The sequence below is a fragment of the Osmerus mordax genome, chromosome 18 (assembly GCF_038355195.1).
Source record: "Osmerus mordax isolate fOsmMor3 chromosome 18, fOsmMor3.pri, whole genome shotgun sequence".
Lineage (NCBI taxonomy): Eukaryota > Metazoa > Chordata > Actinopteri > Osmeriformes > Osmeridae > Osmerus > Osmerus mordax.
The window spans coordinates 7742602-7761873 of record NC_090067.1 but is presented as its reverse complement, the minus strand read 5'-3'; the positions used below and the strand labels follow the sequence as shown (position 1 = coordinate 7761873).

The window sequence follows — 19272 nt, the reverse complement described above, 5'->3', positions numbered from 1 at the left end:
AACCTAATACAACTACATTAGGGCATCTATGGGATTGAACCTAGTGTTGAATCCTAATGTGTCGTTTTTATGTTATTTGCAATTATTGAGTGAAGACATCATTTTAATTCAGTATCTAGGTTAATTGCCACAGCATTATGACCCATATCCTACTTGGCTACAATATACTTTAGGTACAGACGTATTTATTACACAATAATTGAAAACAAGATGTTTTCGACATTAGACGATTGGTTCAGCTGTTGGTTCTGCTGTTCTTCAGACATTTGTTGTACATACATAGGATTTACAAAAGGTGGCGGTAAGGAACTGGGGAAAGGCCACAACCAAATCCTCCCTTCCCATCACGCTTTGCAGTTATACATCCACCAGAGGACACGCAAAAAGGTCGGCACATCTTTTCTGCGCAACCGAGGTATAGGCCTTTTCACGACAATAGCTCTCCCAGTTCAGTTTTTCCAAAACTAAAGTCTGTTTAACCGGTATAATTTCTTGTGTCTCCAATAGGTATTGCTACTGCTTCTCAAGATGCTAATTTCAGTAGCATTAACCAAACATTCACCGCTTGCGAAGATGGCAAGCTGGATAAGAACCGCTATTCCAAGCTGGATAGCCTTAACCGACATGCCATGTTTCATTTGACGTTGAATGTCTTTCTTTCTCTCGACAAGTAGCAAGTCGACGAGATAAGATTTAAATGGGCGAGCTAACAATATACCGTAGCCGGATCTTGTCTCCCGTGCATTTCTACTTATCTGAGCATTCAAGAGGAGTGAACAACAAACTACAATTGTCGTTGCATACAACCGTTACTGTAGGAACAAGTTACAGTAAGATCAACACAGTGAATCATATATGCCACCAACTTGACAGGCTCTCTCAGTGTCTTGCGTATTGGGTCATGCAAGCTGAATCCCAGATGGCTATCTTTAGCCAAACACAAACTGGCCTTGTAATAGCCTCACTCAAAGTAAACATACACTTGCATGTGCACCTGTGTCATACTTCTTAGTATTGTAATGCCACATAACTTGCACTACAAACATTCATAATAATTGATTGATCTATTATCAGATCATATCAGTGACCATGTCTGAGCTGATCGAGGAGAAGATCAAGAATTACAGGACTGCTCCCTTTGACGCCAGGTTCCCCAACACCAACCAGACCCGAAACTGCTTCCAGAACTACCTGGGTAACCAACCACCATTTAACCATCCTCTTCAGAAATATCATGACAGACAATGAATGTATTTGAGATGGAACACAAATCCTACCAGCTCAGACCAACACACAGGTCTACAGCTGTCAAACGGTGCACTATCCCCCCTTTACATGGTGCCACAGGCTTACAGTTGCATTGAAGGAATGCACTGACACATTATCTAAGTGTTATTTTATGGTAGAGCTACTCTGGGTGGTTCCCAGTCCAACTCTGCTGAATCCCACCTTAACTGTTTAACCTTGAGCAGCAGGTAAAACAGGGTACAGGTTCATTTTCTACACGGATTGGATGTGGGTGATTTTTTGTATGTTGAAAGTTTAATTCAGTGTGTGGTGCACATAATGCACTGATAGTTCTTACTGTAGCCTAAATGTTGTGTGGAGGCTTCTGACATTAAGCTCCAAGTCATCAGACTTCAGTCCACCTTTCCTTTTTTGCCTTTTACTCAGTTTACTGATTCAGCATGTTTGCTCTCATGCCTGAATGCCCTGAATTTGCATGTCAGCTGAAGTGGTATTACTAATGTCAATGGTTGTGACAACTTATTGATTGCCTCAGAAATCAATCAACCGAACTCAACTGTTTTAGTGGTATTGATTTCAGTCACTTTCCATCTGTCTTACTACCTATTTTAATATGTGGAATAGGTTTTTCCACTTCATTAATAAGTGATGTCTATTTATTGTTCACTTCCTCATTTATAGTCTTTGCACACAAAAAGCCAAGCGTCTTGCTTCTCTCCTCCAGACTTCCACAGGTGTAACAAGGCTCTGTCAGAAAAGGGTCAGGATGTAGCACCCTGCGACTGGTACCAGAGAGTCTACAAGAGCCTCTCCTCTGTCCTATGAGCTGGGTATGTATGTGAATGTGAGGAATAAAAAAGGTTCCATTCACCCTAGTTGATCTAATTGAAAAAGCTGCCTAATATCAAAGTAACTTTATGTACTTTGTACTGGTCATCCCTCTACTTTGATATTTTATATATTTTTATATATATATACCAGTTTGAAAGTGGAAGTTTTGCTGGAAAGATCTAAAGGGGAGACAGTTCCGCTCTCCTCTCTTTCTTACCTCGCCTCTTTCCCTGACCTGATGCCCAGTCCTGCATCTTAATGCTTCTGTCGAGCATTCTGATGTTTCTGTAAAAATGTGACAAATAAATATTTACTGTTTTAATGTACCTTTTTGATTGTCTTTCATTACTCAAACAGTGGATGATATTGTTTTACACACACTGGCATTATTTAATTGTTCTGACTTTGTGGCTACCCATGTGATTTTGGAAGTGACATGAATAATTCTTGGTAAATGCAGATGCCAAAATATAGAAGGGGTAGTGTTTTGTGTGTGTGTGTGTGTGTGTGGTGGGGGGGGGGGGGGGGGGGGGGTCTGCCTGTGACGACTGCAGCTTGTTTGGCGCAACAGTTCTGATCTGTATCACTGTGGTCACGAGGAAATTAAACTGTCAGCTATGCATTTTTTGCCGCATCTGGTATCAATGATACCGTATCATTGCAAATGTATCATTGCTAAAGGTCCATTAAGCCCCTGTATAGCCTACAATGGCATACACGCTTATTTCGATACAATGACGGACACAATTAGACAAACTGGTTAATAAAGCAAGACCTCACAACAGAATTCACATCATTTCGGGTGATTGAGGTCGCCTATTATCGAGAGCGTCCAAATAGATCGGTAGGGCGCGTGATGTGTTGCTTGGGTACCAGGCAGCTTTGCATCAGCAGCATCCATCATCAGCTGATTGTCAAGGTCGCCAGCGCGAGGCATCATGGGGAGGGTCCGTTGAATCCACTCCGGGACCGGCATTGCATGCAGAGAGGCCACCCCTTTTGCTCATGACGGTGCATATGTCACGAAGTCTATTGCAAAAAAAAAAGTCACAGATTATCGAAGGAGGTTACGTATTGGCAGTGTTCTCGTTTTTCATAGGCTGATTGTATATTTCGTCAAAGTAAACGTGCGGATTGCCTCGCATCCCAGTACTATATGAAACGAATTGTAAGGAAGACATTGCGAGTGTTTGAGTTTGCATTTGGTGCTACCAAAGGGGCGGGTGGACAAGCCTATCTCTTCGAGTCACGACAGGTGAATCTCGTTGAATTTCTTGATTGATTTAACTGCGATTGCTTTGCAGGATATTGCGGAGAAACGTTACTCCTCGAATATGAATGTATGTTTCCGAAATTGTTGTATTTTTATCTTGTTTGACTACAGAACAGGTCAGGCCCGATATCACTGGGTGAATTTGACTTCAAATTTGAGTTAAATATATTGAGTTAGGGTCTTTCCTTCTCTTTGTAACAATGTAGCTTGTTCATAACAAATGAATAGTATTGCAAACCTGACTATTTGCGACAGCTTGAGTCTGAAATAGGTTGGAACATTTTCTTGATTTTTGTGTCAAGATAAACGAGACCGGGGAGCTGCAGTCAGGAGTTTGACAATTGTGTGCATGCAGGTACCATGGACAGCGACTGACAGCGTTTGCTTGCTTTTTTCGGACATTCGGTGTGCCTAACGAGATACATTTATCTCCACCGCAGATCTTCCTTTAGTAATCCTGTTTTTGGAGGGAACTTGTAGGTTCTCAATAAGGTGGGTGCGGCACTTTGGTCCAGCCGGCGTCCAGAATTGACTAAAGATGGAGGGCGAGGTAAGGACCGCTTTTAACTGTGAACACGTACCCATGTGCATGCTCTACCAGGAGGAGTAATGTTCAACAAAAAGTATCCCTACATAGCTGCTTTGACCGCACTGTAGAAATGATAAATTAGATTTTTTTATGTAATATACTGCTTACAACCCATTCTGAAACAGAATGTATTCTGATGCATGCAACCCTCTATGAATGAGTGGGCGTCAAATGTGTGTTGCTGTACAGCTCTGAGTCATACGTTTTCACTGTGTTGTTTATGAGCAATGCTGGATTGACCCCACGAGTTGCTGGATGTGAATTTGCTGAATGTATAATGTTTTACACACACACACACACAATAGTTCCAAAAGGGCAATCTACATGTCCTGACTTGGCATAAAATTCCTAACTGTCATGCCCACTATATCAACTGTTATGGCATATGCTCATAGGCTTTTTGGATCCACTAATAATCTATGTGATTTTATTGAGTTTACATCTCAAACAAAATCGGTGCAGCCTTTCCACTTCCTGATTCAGTCTGATTGGCCCCTGGCTCTAGATGGTCTAAGAGTGAGCATCAGCGATTGGCCAGCAGGATCTAGGTCAGGATATGGGTTGTGATTGTTGTATCTTGTGATTAAAGTCGGAAATATTTCTGTCAAACATCACATCCCATAAAGCTTTTGATTGAGCGCTAAGCCAGATTTATTACTATTCTGTGTGTAGGGGTGTTCGTGTTTTGGTACATTTAAGCTTTGTTTATTTCACTGTCACCTCCAGGCAGTTGTTATGACACAGAGGTATATATATATATATATATATACACAGGAAGGGGACATGGGCCAGGGATCACGGAGTGGGAGCATAATTGTGCGAAGAATGCGAAGAAAAGAGAGATACTGGAGCCACCATCTAAAGACAGAATCAGAGCACTCTGTCCAGCAAGGTCATATTAGATATGTTCCACTGCTGTGACTGAACGGATGGTGTTTTATTGAGATGACCGTTGTTCACTTTGCAAGACCTTTTACTGACACAGAAACCCTGGCCCCTTAAGCGGTAGTGTGTATTTGTAGAGCCATGTTGACAGTGTAGTTCGAAATGATAAGATAATATTTGTTTTAGAACAACATTGCGCTTGTTTGATACAGTTACATCTATGAATTCTACTGTATTTAATTCCATAATTGGTTTGTTATGTGATTATACATTCCCAGCCGGTAAATGTGCCTTGTATACTAATCCAATGTCTGATTGCGTTATCTCCACGTGTAATCTCTTTTCTAACAAATTTCATTAGCGGTCATTTGTAAATCATTCCTTGTGTTTGTAGAACAACATTATCTGGTTGTGGAACAGATATGCCATTACAAATCTCATCATCTCCGCCTCTTCTCCTGGTTCCTGTGTTGTATAGAGTATTGACCTGACTGATGACATATGAAATACAAATGAAATAATCTGTAATAGATTTTTAACAGATTTAACATTTTACATTTTCAGTAGAGGACAGCTGTAATTTCTCCTGAGTCATTGTGAGTTCACAGGAATGGACAGAGGAGATAGAGAGAGGGAATGGGGGAGAGAGAAAGGAGAAAGGTGAAATGCAGGTCACACTGAGAAAGAAGGGGAGAGGAAGGGAGAAGATTGATTGTTTAACTTGATAGGGTTGCCCCTCACTGTCTTGTTGAAGTTTGTTTACTATCTAGAAATGACACAGTTGTTTTTGCTGTGGTTTATGTCCAAGCCTTGTGACATGCTTGTCTCCCTCTATTGTGCTTTTGTTCTGAAATTTCCACAAGGATATGAAAGTTTGTGTGATATATTTTCAGAGTTATGTAAACGGTTCCTCTTGACAAATTTCAGCATAATTTAAGTCTCCATGGCAGTAATTTGTAACCTTACCCTGATCAAACTTAGTCATTCTGCAAACACACACATACACACACACACACACATACATACATGAACAAACATGCTCACACACACTAAATTTAGATAAAGGTGGAGTGTAGGGTGTGGTAAGGCAGGGTAGGTGGGACAGTTTCTGTATCACATATCCTCTAGTAAAGTGCCCCATCAGCACTGTCTCTCTGTGCTGTCCTATATTACAGCATTCAGCAGAAAACACACAGTAGCCTGGTTCCTAACCTGTGAAGATGTTAGATCAGAGTACAGGGTCATACCAGGACACAGTCTTTGGTAGAAATGTCTTAATAGGGGCGCACAGGTAAACAGGGCTTGTCTAATCTGATGTGCAAGGCTTGTGTTAATCTGCTCTCTCTCTCTCTCTCTCTCTCTCTCTCTCTCTCTCTTTCTCTCTCTCTCTAGAAGAAACAGGTTACAGGGTACCTTCTGTTCTCATTGGGTACTGCTGTCATTGGGTCACTGCAGTTTGGCTACAACACAGGAGTCATCAATGCCCCTGAACAGGTTGGCGTTTTGTTTGTTGTTTGGGGGTGGGGGTCAAGTGTATGTCTATGTTTTTAAACACTATTATTGACAGCAAGTTAGTCAAGTGTTTTTCTATCCTTTTCTATATTTGAACATCCTAGTATGCCTTCATGTCGGCTGTCTTTCTCTCTTTGTTGTTCAGAAACTGCGAGCCTTCTTCAACAGCACCTGGATGGAGCGCTACAACGAGCCCATCAGCCCTGGTGTGTGCACCATCGTGTGGAGCTTGGCCGTGGCCATCTTCAGTGTGGGCGGCATGGTGGGATCCTTCAGTGTGGGCGTCATGGCCAACCACTTCGGCCGGTGAGTACGGACATCCTGTCCATCAATCGATTTGCTTCTGGATCAGGGATCTTGGCCACAAGTGAGACCCCAGGGTCGACACACTGTGCAGTAGTGATAATGTGGCCTGTCACTAGTTCTACTCCTGGTTAGGCTGTCAGACCCTGTCAGGCTCCCAGGAGTCACTGGAGTTTTCTTAGTTAACAATGCTCCAGTTTTCAGTCTAGACATTCCTACACGTTTCCTTATACTGTCTCTTATGTTTCTGACTTCACCCTCCCTTGCTACTCTGTCATCGGCACTTTTCTTATTTTCTCTAAACATGAAAAAAAAACAAATATTGATCAGCAGACTGTGTTTAACCACTTAACGTCCATTAACCCTTAGCCCCCTGTCTCTCCCCCTGTCTCTACTCCAGGCGGAGGTCTATGTTCCTGGTCAACATCCTGGCCGTGATTGGGGGTCTTCTGATGGGCTTCTCCACCATCTGCAACTCCTATGAGATGGTCATTGCTGGACGCCTCGTCATCGGCCTCTTCTGTGGTCTCTTCACGGGCCTCACTCCCATGTACGTTGGCGAGGTGTCCCCCACGCCACTCCGGGGGGCCTTCGGCACCTTGCATCAGCTTGGGGTGGTGATTGGCATCCTGGTGGCACAGGTGGGTCTGATTGCATCTCTGTCTCGTTCTCTCTCTCTCTCTCTCCCCGTACCTCATTATCTCTCTCTTTAAACGTGTGCACGTGAAAACTCTGAGGGCAAACTATACATGTTGTTCCCTCCTCTAGATCTTTGGCTTGGAGTCCCTGCTGGGGTCGGACACACTGTGGCCCCTGCTGCTGTCACTGACGGTCATCCCAGCTGTGCTGCAGTGCATCCTGCTGCCCTTCTGCCCCGAGAGCCCCCGCTACCTCCTCATCAACCAGAACAAGGAGGAGCAGGCTCGCAAAGGTGGGCGGTGCTCTCACCCGGTCCTCTAACCCTTATATAGCAAACCCTCAGTATTTAGAAATGACCCCTCCAACAGTGACCCACAGGTAAAGGTAGGCCTATGCTGGCCTATGCATTTACCCATCCTGTGGATTTTTATGGGGCCTAATGTATGCAGAGTCAGGCCAAACCAGATCAGACTGGAGCTTGGCTGAGCCAAGAAGAGAGTCCTTGAAGCCAGCAGACGGTTTTGGCACCTGGCCCTGGTACAGTCTATCTCACTGTAACAACAGAGAGGCTCTGACCTCAGGCTCCTTCACAACACTGCAGAAACACAACAGTTTCTTTTTTTCATGTTGTTTATCATTTTCGCAGCTTCTTGAATTCTGTCATTTTTTAATTTACCTGAGTTCCTTTTTCATTGGAGAGCGGACATAAATCAAGCAATTAATCTCTCCAAAAACAAAAGCCTAAAATGGAAGGATGCATATGAACATTTGTGTGGCCTTCTCTTTTTCTCTCAGACTCTTTCACTCATCCTTACCTTCTCTCCCCCTTCTAGCCCTGATGCGTCTGCGCGGTAGCGAGGACGTCAGTAAAGACATGCAGGAGATGAAGGAGGAGAGTGCCAAGATGGCCGCCGAGAAGAAAGTAACCATCCCTGAGCTGTTTCGTATCCCCGCCTACCGCCAGCCACTCCTCATTGCTATTATGCTGCATCTCTCCCAGCAGCTGTCCGGGATCAATGCCGTGAGTTCTTAAATCCCATGAGGGTTTGGGGACAATACAATTCAATACGTTTGAAAGGTCATGTGGTTATCTGCAAATAGCAATTAGTGTGTAGTATTGACCCTTGTCAATAAGGAGCTTTCTGTGACCTGCTTTGCATATTGAATGGCAGGTGCTGTCAGCTCTTCAATGTGTTGGAGATTTGATGGGATTACTCAGAATACAACAGCTAAACACATTATTTATGTCCACCAACATGACCTTTCTGCAAATAATTTTCATCACTATGTATTCAGAATATGAGTTATAAGATATAAGATATAAGATCTTAAATTAGGTTTGAACCTCCTGAGTCTTTTTGTGTTTGTTGAAATGAACACAGGACATTCCGTAAACCCTCCTGATCTCTGTCCAGGTGTTCTACTACTCCACTGGTATCTTTCAATCTGCTGGTGTGACCCAGCCCATATATGCCACCATTGGCGCTGGTATTGTTAATACTGTCTTCACTGTGGTGTCTGTAAGTATCTAAGCATTTATTAGGACTTTGGAAAGTATTAAATCATTTCTGCTGTGTGCGTATTAATTTATTTTCCTTTCAGCTATTCCTGGTTGAGAAGGCGGGACGGAGGACTCTCCACCTTATTGGACTAGCTGGAATGGCGGTCAGCGCCCTGTTCATGACTATCGCTCTCTTGTTGGTAAGTGACTTTGTCTGTCAGAAACCAGGAAACCAAGGTGAAAATATTTCTACCAGTCAATGTAGCTGTCGTCAATAAATGTATCTAGCCCTCTTTCCTAACTGATGCTTTATCCCTCCCCCTGTCTGTCTGTCTGTCTGTCTCTCCCTTACTCTCTACTTTCCTCCATCCTTTGTCTTCTCCCTCCCTCAATCTCTGAGCAGAAGCACATCGAGTCTCTGAGCTATCTAAGCATAGCTGCAGTATTTGCGTTTGTGGCCATGTTTGAGATGGGGCCTGGTCCGATCCCATGGTTCATCGTGGCCGAGCTGTTCTCCCAGGGCCCACGTCCTGCCGCCATGGCCGTGGCCGGCTGCTCTAATTGGACTGCCAACTTCCTGGTTGGAGTCAGCTTCCCAAAGCTAGAGGTGAGACTGAAAAATACTTTTAGCAAATTAATTGTATTTTTTAAATAAATTAATATTTATTTATTTATTTATTCAAATGCAGGTCCTGTGTCAATTCATTTATGCACATGAATTGTGTTCTGTGTGTCTCATTGACCCCTCTTCTGCTCTCTCTTTGACACTCTCTCAGGAACTGTGTGGTCCTTACGTCTTCATTATCTTCATGATCCTCCTCATCTTCTTCTTCATCTTCACCTACTTCAAAGTCCCAGAGACCAAAGGCAAAACCTTTGATGAGATTGCGCTGTGCTTCAGTGGCATCCCAACCACCGACACATTGGTGGAGGCCGCGCCCACCAGCACCAGCGGTGCTGTGACACTTCCTGCTTCCCCTGTGAAAGAGAAGGTGCCTTTGGTTGAGGCACCGCCGGCAGAGGATAAATCTAACTCTACTGTACAGGAAAGCTTGTAGGAAACCTGTTGCAGATTAGAGGTAAAGGGTATAAAGTCAAAGGGGGTAAGATATTAACAACAACAAATCAAAGCTTCAGTCTTCAAGTCAATGAAAGGTGAGTTTGTAAGCAACGACACAAACAGATTTCCTCAAAGGTCAATATGGGGATCAGGAGATGCTTGTAGCGGACATTTTGGTGCAATACAGTAGATAGGCTGATTTAAAGGTTATTTTTATTAACTTAATTTAATTCCTTTTTAATGTTACCTCAAAAGGGATCATGGTATTTATAGTTTAAACCTTCCGTTCCGGTTTCCATTCATGATTTGAACTCCTTTGCAGCTATTCCAAAGTGTTTTTAATTTTAAAACGCACCTGGTCAAAATGGAGAACAGATAATGTTTTTGATACACACTGTATTGGTTTTAACCGTCAAAGTAACATGTAAAGTGAAATTGGCCAAGAGAAGAGAGGGGACTATAGTTTTGTTAGGAATAGTATTTTTACAAACCCGTCCCATATAATTAAGGCAGTTAAAGTACAAAATGATACATGCTTATTGCCACTCTTAATCATATAAACTGAATAAAGATCAATAGATCTCGAATTGTATAAAAATAGAAATCACGTGTTCTGCTAGGGCGCTTTAGGTGCATCTTGTAATCCTGATGTAATGTAGTGTCTTTATAATCAGCAGCAGACAGTGCTATGAAAGCCAGTATCCAACACTGCTCAAAAAGCACAAAAGCGCGTTATAAACAATTACCGGTAAGTCAATGAATTATTCATGATTAGAGAAATATACCTAAAGGGAGTATTTTTATAATCTGCCAATAATATGAATTTAGGATAGAAGATCTGTCTCAATCAATTAATCATTAATAATTGTAGAAATATCTACCTAAAGGGGATGTTTTTTTTTCCATCCGCCAATATGAATGTAGTATAGTTTAGAATTACAATAGGATAGAAAAGTAATAGAATCATTAACCCTAACCCTAGTAACTTATTAGGAAATTGTATCTCATCGTACCAAAAGAGGTTTAGAATTAGGAATGGTAATCTAAAGGACGGGTATTTTAGAGCTGTTGGTAGTTTGTAGAGGGGAGAGTCAAAAAGGATTTTAGAGCTGGTCACAGTGATGCTGGGATGTGGAGTGCAATGATGTTTCTTGAGCGGAGATGCTTTGATGATTTGGTGAAAGAATCATAAGAATGTTATTTTGTTCGTTGTTGGTTTATGGAATTTTATTTTGAATGCTACAGTGAACTGCCGTTGTGACCAAACATGAGGAGCCACATATTTTTTCAAATAACTCAATTACGAGTTTGTGCTCATTCTAGTTTGTCATGCTTTGTCTGAAGATAAATTATGTGGAATCTAATTCATGAAGAATTTTATTGAAAGATTTGATGTTTCACAGTTTAGTACTGCAGTATGTTACACAATATATTTAAATAAGTATTTGTGCTTGTGTAAATTAATTGGAGTAATTTATCGCCCCTGCACTTTTACCATTGATCTTGCTTTGAATGAAGCCAGAGTCATTGCAGTGTTGTGTATTGGTCATACAGTATATTGTGAGTATATGTGTTGCACAGGGAAAATGCATTCCCTTGATGGTAGTGGTCTATATTGTCTTTGATCTCTCTCTTTTCCATGACAACACTAACCCTACTGTTACTATGACTGCGGTACTACTACACTAACCATACCCTGCTAACTTATGCACATGTGTGACAATTCACTCACTGTACAAACCTTAGGAAAATATTCATTTGTAAATATGTAATTTTTAAGAGAGAATATTTATATGTTGACTGCTATGATTGAATGTGCACTCATTGTAGTTTTTTTACCTTGAGGATGCCAGTAGGTCAAACAGAAAGAAGATTTAACAGTACTTGTGTTTAAACTGTGGTGAGGATGCAACTGACCACGTTAGTCTCTTAGAGAATTCCAACAGTGGTTCCAATTAGCACTGCCCCACTCGGCCTTTCTCCATTTGTTCTTCCCAACTAAGCATCACTCTTCAGGGCCACTTTCCTGTGCAAGGGTTAGTCCCAACTCTCAAGTTTTACTTTAATCAATAACTGCTATTTATTGTTTTATAGACATGGACTCGGGTTAAGACTAGAGTGTCTTAATCCTGTCTCATTGTCCTAATGTTCATTGACACAAATGCCAAACTCTGTTGTTTTTGCTTCACAAACCAAACCAATTGACCTCCTCAATGTTCATATTGTGCGCTTGCCTTTCCTTACCTGTGCTTGTTTCCTTTGGTACACCAGTGCACCAGTACCTTTGTCTGCTGCACCTGTTCTCTGTTTCTTGTCTCAAACAACGCTTGTTCTCTGCTTGTGCTGTGTTTGAACATGTTTTCACAAGGCTTTGCCACAACAAGGGCATTTACTCAAGGTCTATGGTCAGCCAACAATGGTGATAAGGGAACTCATTTGATGTGATGAACAGTAAGGTGCAGTAAAGTACAAGTTGAGAGACATTTGGTGTTTTCTTCACAGAATGCTGTAGAGTAGATTAAATACTGTATGATAAAATGGCAAGGAAATATGTTCCTTCTCTTAATCACACTTAATGAACAACAGCAATGATGCACACTCAACTGTTACATGTTTTTGTTTCTTTGTGTTTGTATACAAATATAATGTTGTTAAATAAAATATACATCATCATCCAGAAATGGACCCTAGGCCCTACTTCTGTTTGCTCAGTATGTGAGTGTGGGTGTGATTAGTAAGGCAGTTAACTATCTAGTCGAGAGTGTTGGGTGCTCTAAGGAGATACATTGCTCATGTTTTCCACATTTAAAATATATTATCTGCCGCGCTGAGAAATAAAATTGAATCTACTGTTTATTCCCCTTTCTAACCTTGTTTTGCCTGGACCAGATCGTTTGCAGCGTACGCACATTTGATTGGGCTGTGGTCGAGGGTGTGGGTTTTGGACTGACAAATACTTCCGCCAAAGATATACACCTATGTAACCTCCGTTTCCACGTCCTTTGTTGTGGTGTTGTTTTACAGTTTGAACATATCTTCGCTCATCTCCTGTATTTTTTAGAAAGAAAGCACTATGAATATGCAGAACAATTTTCATGTAAATTTATATATTTGGAGGAGACGAGTCAGGAGTGATCGAGGAGAGGAAACGAATTCCGACTAATGGGATGGACCCCAGCACAACACAGCAGTTGTAAATTTATGCAAAAATACTAATAGCAACAGGATTTACTTTTACTTTGAATTATTGCAAAGAGAAATTATTCCGGATAATTACAGGGTCGGGAGACAATCGCAGGTCAGTGCCAATACGTGGTGTATGGTGAGAACACAATGATGATGTCCAGCAGTACTGTGTGCTTTGATGCTAGCTAGCTAGCAACGTTAGCTTCGTTAGGTTTGTAGCACTAGAAAGCTGACTAGCTAACTCGTAACTAGTTAGGAGTAGGACTATCTGTAACTGCAGGTGGTTGAATTGGAAATGTAACATCAATTGCAGTGCAACAAATGATCGGATAGACTATTGCTAACGTTTATTAGCTAGCTAGCTTACTGGCATTCCAAATGTTTTTTTTGGTCGACCAAATGTAAAGCATTTGTACATAGATGGCTCTGGCAGTGTATGTTGCATTCTATAAATCTTATTTATGCTAATAGCCTGCTCAAGATCACATTTGCATTAAGCTTTTCAAAGTGTAATTAGTAGGTCACGCTCTTGTCACTGTATGTAAGCTGTCGTGGCATTGATTGAATGCTATCATGATACAGATATTATTCTTATTCAAGCATAGCTAGCCTACATCTTGCTTAGCACATCATTGTGTTCGGCGGTATGAAGAATAATGTGCACCCACACTGAGTGATAGTCACGTCTTTAGGGGAAGTATTTTCAGACAGCTTTTGATTGAATGCCGCTGTCTTTATTTCTGCCAGTTATGGAGACAGATGGGGACCAGAATAAGCAGAACTCCACCAATGGTAGTGCCCCATCAGGGACAAACTCCCGCCCCTCTCAGATGAACTCGATGTCCCTGTATGAGAGACAAGCTGTGCAGGTTTGTATCTGTCTATATTTATGCTGTATTTATGTGTGTGTCAACCTGTGTCTGTAGTCATCCATGTATCATGCAAAACTTCTACACACCACCATGTCACAAGCCTACCAGACCCATCTTTTTTAGAAGGGTTCATATATTAGCGTGCTGTACTCTCAACTGTCTCTCAGTTTCTCTCTCTCTCTCCCCATCTGGCCCCTAACGTGGTGTGTATGTTGTGAAGGCCCTGCAGGCATTGCAGAGACAGCCGAACGCTGCCCAGTACTTCCAGCAGCTCATGCTGCACCAGCAGATCAACAGTGCCCAGCTCCAGAACCTGGCTGCTGTACAGCAGGTAAACAGTCATGCAGTAAGAAAAGAGCAGGCTAACTCTCTGAAAGATTGGGATCTACACACATGTTTTATAATGTGGGTACCATTTTGCGCGTGTGTAATGGTAGGCTGGTAGTGATTTTTGGGACAGTTCCGGTGTTCAAAAATGTCGGAACACATTTCGGCCCCTCTCATAGGCCACTCTTGCTGCCAGTCGCCAGTCTAGCCCCTCGGGTAACAGCCAATCCCAGAGCACCAGCACAACTGTAACTTCTGTAAGATTGATTGCATTAACTGTTCTCAACAAATGAAGGCACAATATCAGCACAATAAATAAATACATTCTGTATCTTTCTGGAAGAGTTAACATTTAGTTTCTTCTTGACAGGTGAATGTAACCACATCTGGGGGTGGGGTCACAAATAGCACCCGAGCTATTGGTCAAGGCTCCTCTGCAACATCCACCATCAGCCAATCGGTATTGCTGAGTGGGAGTGCCGGAGGACAGGGACAGATGTATCTGAGAGTGAGGGATTGTCTGCTTTAACAAAGATCTTAACATCTGATTTGTATTTTTGAATGTACCTATTTTAATGATACATTGCTTTTGTGACAGGTGAACAGGTCTCTGAGGGCCCCAATATCCTCCCAGCTCATCTTCATGCCTGGTAATACAGCAACAGCTGCCATGGCGACAGTAACTCAACAACCACAAGCTCAGCAACAACAACAACAACAACAGGAAGTGACACCCACTTCTTCCTCCAGCAACCAGTCAGTTAGTGACCAGGTGTGGGCTGAGTTTGTTTTTCTCTAACATTCCTCGGTCGTGTGCATTTTTTCAGTAAGTGTATGCAATCATTGTTGAAAAAAAGATTGTATTCCTTTTCTCTCCATCAAAATCTTCTGTCTCTTTTTATTTTTCTGTCTTTCTCTCTCAGGTGCAGAACCTGGCCCTGCGTGGTGCTAGGGGGATTGGGGTGAAGACTGAAGCCCCAGAGAGAGGGGACTCAGGTAGGGTAAAGAACAACAGGACTTGGCCTCCTAACCTAGCCAACTCCAAAATCTCCAACATTTGTTCTTTGTTGTGATAGGGCTGATAAAGTATTCATTTTGACTGTCTATATTCTTTTGCTAATGTTTCGTCTTCCCTGATTCTATTTTTAGCCACCTACTCCCTCTTCCAATCTTCTCAGTCTTCCACTAAGCCCACCCAGCCACAGCTGCCCCACATCAAGATCCCAACATACCCCCAGAGCTCCAGCACCAGCCTCAAATCTGGCAACCCATCCTCCTCCTCAGGCTCCTCCATCCCCCTCTCCCAGCTCCTCCTGCATGGTCCTAGCTTCGCCTCAGGACGTGCACTTACAACGGTAACCTCCACTGCCACGGCAACCCACATCTTGGTGCCCACTTCCAGTGCCACTAACCAATCACACGGTTACCCGGTTGGTGCTGCCACCATCAAGCCCAGCGTTGCTGCTCAGACTCTGGTGGTCCAGCCTCTTCAGAAGAGCTCTGTCAACGCTGGAGACAAAACAGGAGGACACGGGAATGGACCAATCCCAATCCAGCCCAAAACTTTACAAGGGCTCCGCCTTCCTCTCCCGCTCCCTTCAAGGAACCCTCCTCCTATCTTGCCTGCACCCCCCTCCATCAACCAGACAAGCACCACCCAACCACCTCCTCATATTCCCGTCCAGATAGTTGGGGCCAGGCAGAGCAGCATAGGAAACTCCCAGGCTTTGGCCCTGGCGCAGGCCCGGAGCTCCAGCTCCCAGGACGGGGCTGTGCTCAGCAGCTCCAGCAGCCTTCTAACCATGGTGGCCTCCCTAGCCTCCAGAGAGGGAGGGGTCATGGGCCGAGGGGCAGGGCTAAAGAACCTTCAAACACCCCAGGAAGCCCCCCCATTGGCTCACGTCTCCCACGTGCACCCACAAGCCAAACAGAGCCCAGGACCGAATACCAATCAGAACTGCACCTCAGCCACAGCTACCATCTCCTCACAGTCCCCTTCTTCCGTCTCCACTCCTCCTTCCATCTCTCGCTCCTCCCTGTCCCTGGCAAGGGAGGAGTCAAGGAGTGTGTCCACCGTTGTGCCCACCAATGGAGATGCAGCAAGCAGTCAGAACCCCCTGGTATGTGGCCGGCCAATCACTCCCAAGTTGTAGTAGTAGGCACTTTATTGGTCACCAAGGGGAAGGACATACAGTGACCAGACATTTTCTACACTACAGTGACAACAATCTATAAGAAAAGCAATGCTGTGTAACTCTGTCTGTCTGAATCAACATTTACCAGGGAAAGACGGTGATTGGCTCGCTGAAGAGGAAGTCCGAACCAGATGCAGCTATTGAGGAAGATGGCCCCTCCCCTCCACAGCTTCAGCCAGTGAGGGAACAGTCCCCTACACCCCTCTCCTCTGCTGTTGAAGCAGGTGAGATAAGCTATTGCTAGGGATGTTTCAAGTCTCAACCCATTTTCAGTGTGTCTTTCTCTTTGACCATGAAGGGTGAAAACAAGCCATATTGAACATGCATTACAATTTCACGTCCTGCCTATTTGAACACTGCTTTCTTGTCTTCCATCTCAGGCCCGGGCCCTCTTCCTCCATCCCCCTCTCCATCTCCAGCCCAGTCTGTGTCTCGTCTGGGGGGAGGACCGGGGGAGAGGGCCCCCCCTCCCCAGGCTGTAGTCAAACCTCACGTCCTCACACATCTCATTGAGGGCTTCGTCATCCAGGAAGGAGCTGAACCCTTCCCAGTGAGTGATTATGGGATTTGTAGTGTAAATTAGATTTAATCAAATCAAATTTTATTTGGACCTTATGCCGCTCTCATTGATCGATTGACAGGTTTGTGGGCCACTGAAGGAGCCCTCTGGTGAGGATTTAGCGAATGACAATCCAGATGCAAGCCAATCAGAGACTGTTACTCCTGCAACAGGTGAGGGTCAGACTACGATAACAACATTACGAAAAAAATGATTCCCGTCTTTGGTTCATACAATAATTATGCTTTAGGTGCCCTATTGTCCACCTAGAATTGTAATAGTTCCTCTCCTCTGATGTGCTTTACGGTCCTCTCCCCTCCCCCGTCCTCAGTGCTGAAGTGTGAGTACTGTAAGAGCTTTGCTCCTGCCAGCCAGTTCAGAGGCACCAAGAGGTTCTGCTCCATGACCTGCGCCAAGAGGTAGGGTCCGACCCCCGCTACAGTCACTGTTCACATACTAACAGTCACTAAACCATGTTGGTACACAGTCATCATCTCACTCAGTTAGCAGCCGGCAGTCTCTCTCTCCCCCAATACAGTCCTCCCCCCTCATACCAAGTCAATGTCACCCAGCCCAAATTGTATACATGTATCATGTTTCTTTGTGAGTAAATCTAATGGTTTTAGTACTGTACATGTGAACTCATTCCTTGGGTGAGTGGTGTGTGTCGTTACTGTCAGTACAGCCCGGTGTCTCTGTGCTCTGTGTAACTGTATGTGTCTTATTCAGTATGTATTGGTTCCCCAGGTACAACGTGAGCTGCAGCCAGCATTTCCGCATGCGCCAAGGGCATCACCACGGCAACCAGGGCAATCACCAGGGCAACTCGCTGTCGCTGGGTCACCTGAGCCAATCGGACGAGGACGGGGTCACGAGGAGGCGGGTGCCCCGGAGGACCAGCTCAGAGATCGCAAGCGCCAAGATCGCCGGGAGACCCATACCTGTCAAGGTGACTGTGATGCTCTCTCTGTCCCGCTCTACCAACCGTGAGAAAGGATTTGTTGGCACGCAACGACACAGACGCATCTCACACACGCCGCTGTTTGTCGCCAGTGTCGTTCCGAGTCCAGTCGCTCAGACGAGGCGTCGAGTGGAGAAGACGAGGAGGATGACCCCATGTCCCTCTCGCCCGCCTCCTCCGCTTCCTGTCATCAGCCCCCCTCTGGGCTTCCGTTGGAGGGCTCTGGACCCAGTTTCCTGCCCGGCAATCCAGCCCAGTGGAGTGTGGAGGAAGTGGCACAATTCATATCATCTCTACAAGGTTTGTTTATGTGGTCGAAAATACTTGCAAGGATCAATACGAATTGTTAATATGCATTTATATTTGTTTTTCGGTGATCTATGCAATTATTTTCTCTCTTTTTTTACCCCTCTCTCCTCATTCTCTTTCTCCTTCCCTCCAGGTTGTGAAGAGCTTGCTGCCCAGTTCCTGTCCCAGGAGATTGACGGACAGGCCCTGCTTTTACTTCGAGAGGAGCATCTCATGTCTACCATGAACATCAAGCTAGGTCCCGCCCTCAAGATCTGTGCCCACATCAACACCCTGAGAGACTGACTTAACAAATCTGGCATGTCCAATCACAATTTGGCTCCCCGGCCACAAAAAAGGTGAAAGCTTTACATTGCGCTCTGATTGGCTGGGTGAAATGTTGATACCCACCAAGCAGAAAGGAAAAGAAGACCTCTCCATAAAAGAGAGAGGGGAAAAGTGAAGATGTAACCGTCAAAAGACCAGCTAGTGTTAGATTCAATAATTCGTATCTGTTTTGTTCCGTTTCATTTTATATACTGCAAAAGACAGCAAGAAAGCATAGTGAAAAAATGAAATCTTAAACATGGTTTAAGTATGAGTGATTGTGTGAGTGATTGTTTGAGTCCTGCGGTCAGTGTAATGTTCTGCCTATGCTATTTAAACGCACCTTGTTTTACTGTACTGCCTGTACTTGGTTTACGCGTAGAGAATTATCATGTTTTTATCTCTTAGTGAACATTGTGGCCTTTTATCTATTATCTGTAGTTTTCAGCAATGACCCAATAATAGTACTAGAATTTTTTTTGTTTTTGTTTTGTTCTTTTGGAACCCAGTTTCATAACCATTCCTCGAAGCACTTCTGTGTGGTAAAGCCTTCTAGAGCAGTGTCTGCTATTGTCTTTGCCAACCATGAGTAGCATAAACTGCTGCTAATAGTCTTAGCAACTCAGACTGCGTTCTTCCTACTGTTCCTAGCTCTTCTGTCAGGGTTGCCTGTCATGACGCATTGTAGCAGTGACTGTAACTGTCATCGATATTCT

At 43.8% G+C, this 19272-nt stretch overlaps 2 protein-coding genes and 1 pseudogene across 2 annotated transcripts; all 3 read left to right on the top strand.

Moving 5' to 3' along the window:
* Positions 1 to 1089: 1089 nt before the first annotated feature.
* On the top strand, positions 1090 to 3690 carry LOC136962482 (cytochrome c oxidase subunit 6B1-like; annotated as a pseudogene).
* On the top strand, positions 3195 to 10429 carry slc2a3a (solute carrier family 2 member 3a). Its single transcript, XM_067255176.1, has 11 exons — positions 3195 to 3334; positions 3793 to 3902; positions 6219 to 6320; positions 6484 to 6644; positions 7042 to 7282; positions 7410 to 7572; positions 8114 to 8301; positions 8696 to 8800; positions 8883 to 8981; positions 9185 to 9388; positions 9558 to 10429. The coding sequence occupies exons 2-11, from the start codon at positions 3891 to 3893 to the stop codon at positions 9837 to 9839; spliced, it is 1557 nt and encodes a 518-aa protein (XP_067111277.1). The 5' UTR covers positions 3195 to 3334; positions 3793 to 3890; the 3' UTR covers positions 9840 to 10429.
* A 2449-nt stretch (positions 10430 to 12878) lies between these two features.
* On the top strand, positions 12879 to 19255 carry LOC136961757 (polyhomeotic-like protein 1). Its single transcript, XM_067255173.1, has 15 exons — positions 12879 to 13139; positions 13775 to 13896; positions 14120 to 14230; positions 14406 to 14483; positions 14597 to 14734; positions 14825 to 14998; positions 15150 to 15222; positions 15376 to 16346; positions 16510 to 16645; positions 16802 to 16971; positions 17063 to 17153; positions 17312 to 17399; positions 17728 to 17929; positions 18034 to 18241; positions 18384 to 19255. Exons 2-15 carry the CDS (start codon positions 13777 to 13779, stop codon positions 18533 to 18535), a joined length of 2712 nt encoding a protein of 903 aa, XP_067111274.1. The 5' UTR covers positions 12879 to 13139; positions 13775 to 13776; the 3' UTR covers positions 18536 to 19255.
* The last annotated feature ends 17 nt before the right edge of the window (positions 19256 to 19272 follow it).

Bases quoted from the DNA above. Each gene is read 5' to 3' on its own strand.
- slc2a3a (XM_067255176.1), top strand. The intron at 8,302-8,695 runs GTGAGTTCTTAA...ATCTCTGTCCAG, and splicing joins AGCTGTCCGGGATCAATGCC to GTGTTCTACTACTCCACTGG. The intron at 8,801-8,882 runs GTAAGTATCTAA...TTTTCCTTTCAG, and splicing joins CTGTCTTCACTGTGGTGTCT to CTATTCCTGGTTGAGAAGGC.
- LOC136961757 (XM_067255173.1), top strand. From the start codon at position 13,777: ATGGAGACAGATGGGGACCAGAATAAGCAGAACTCCACCAATGGTAGT. The intron at 14,999-15,149 runs GTGTGGGCTGAG...TTTCTCTCTCAG, and splicing joins ACCAGTCAGTTAGTGACCAG to GTGCAGAACCTGGCCCTGCG. The intron at 16,972-17,062 runs GTGAGTGATTAT...ATCGATTGACAG, and splicing joins AAGGAGCTGAACCCTTCCCA to GTTTGTGGGCCACTGAAGGA.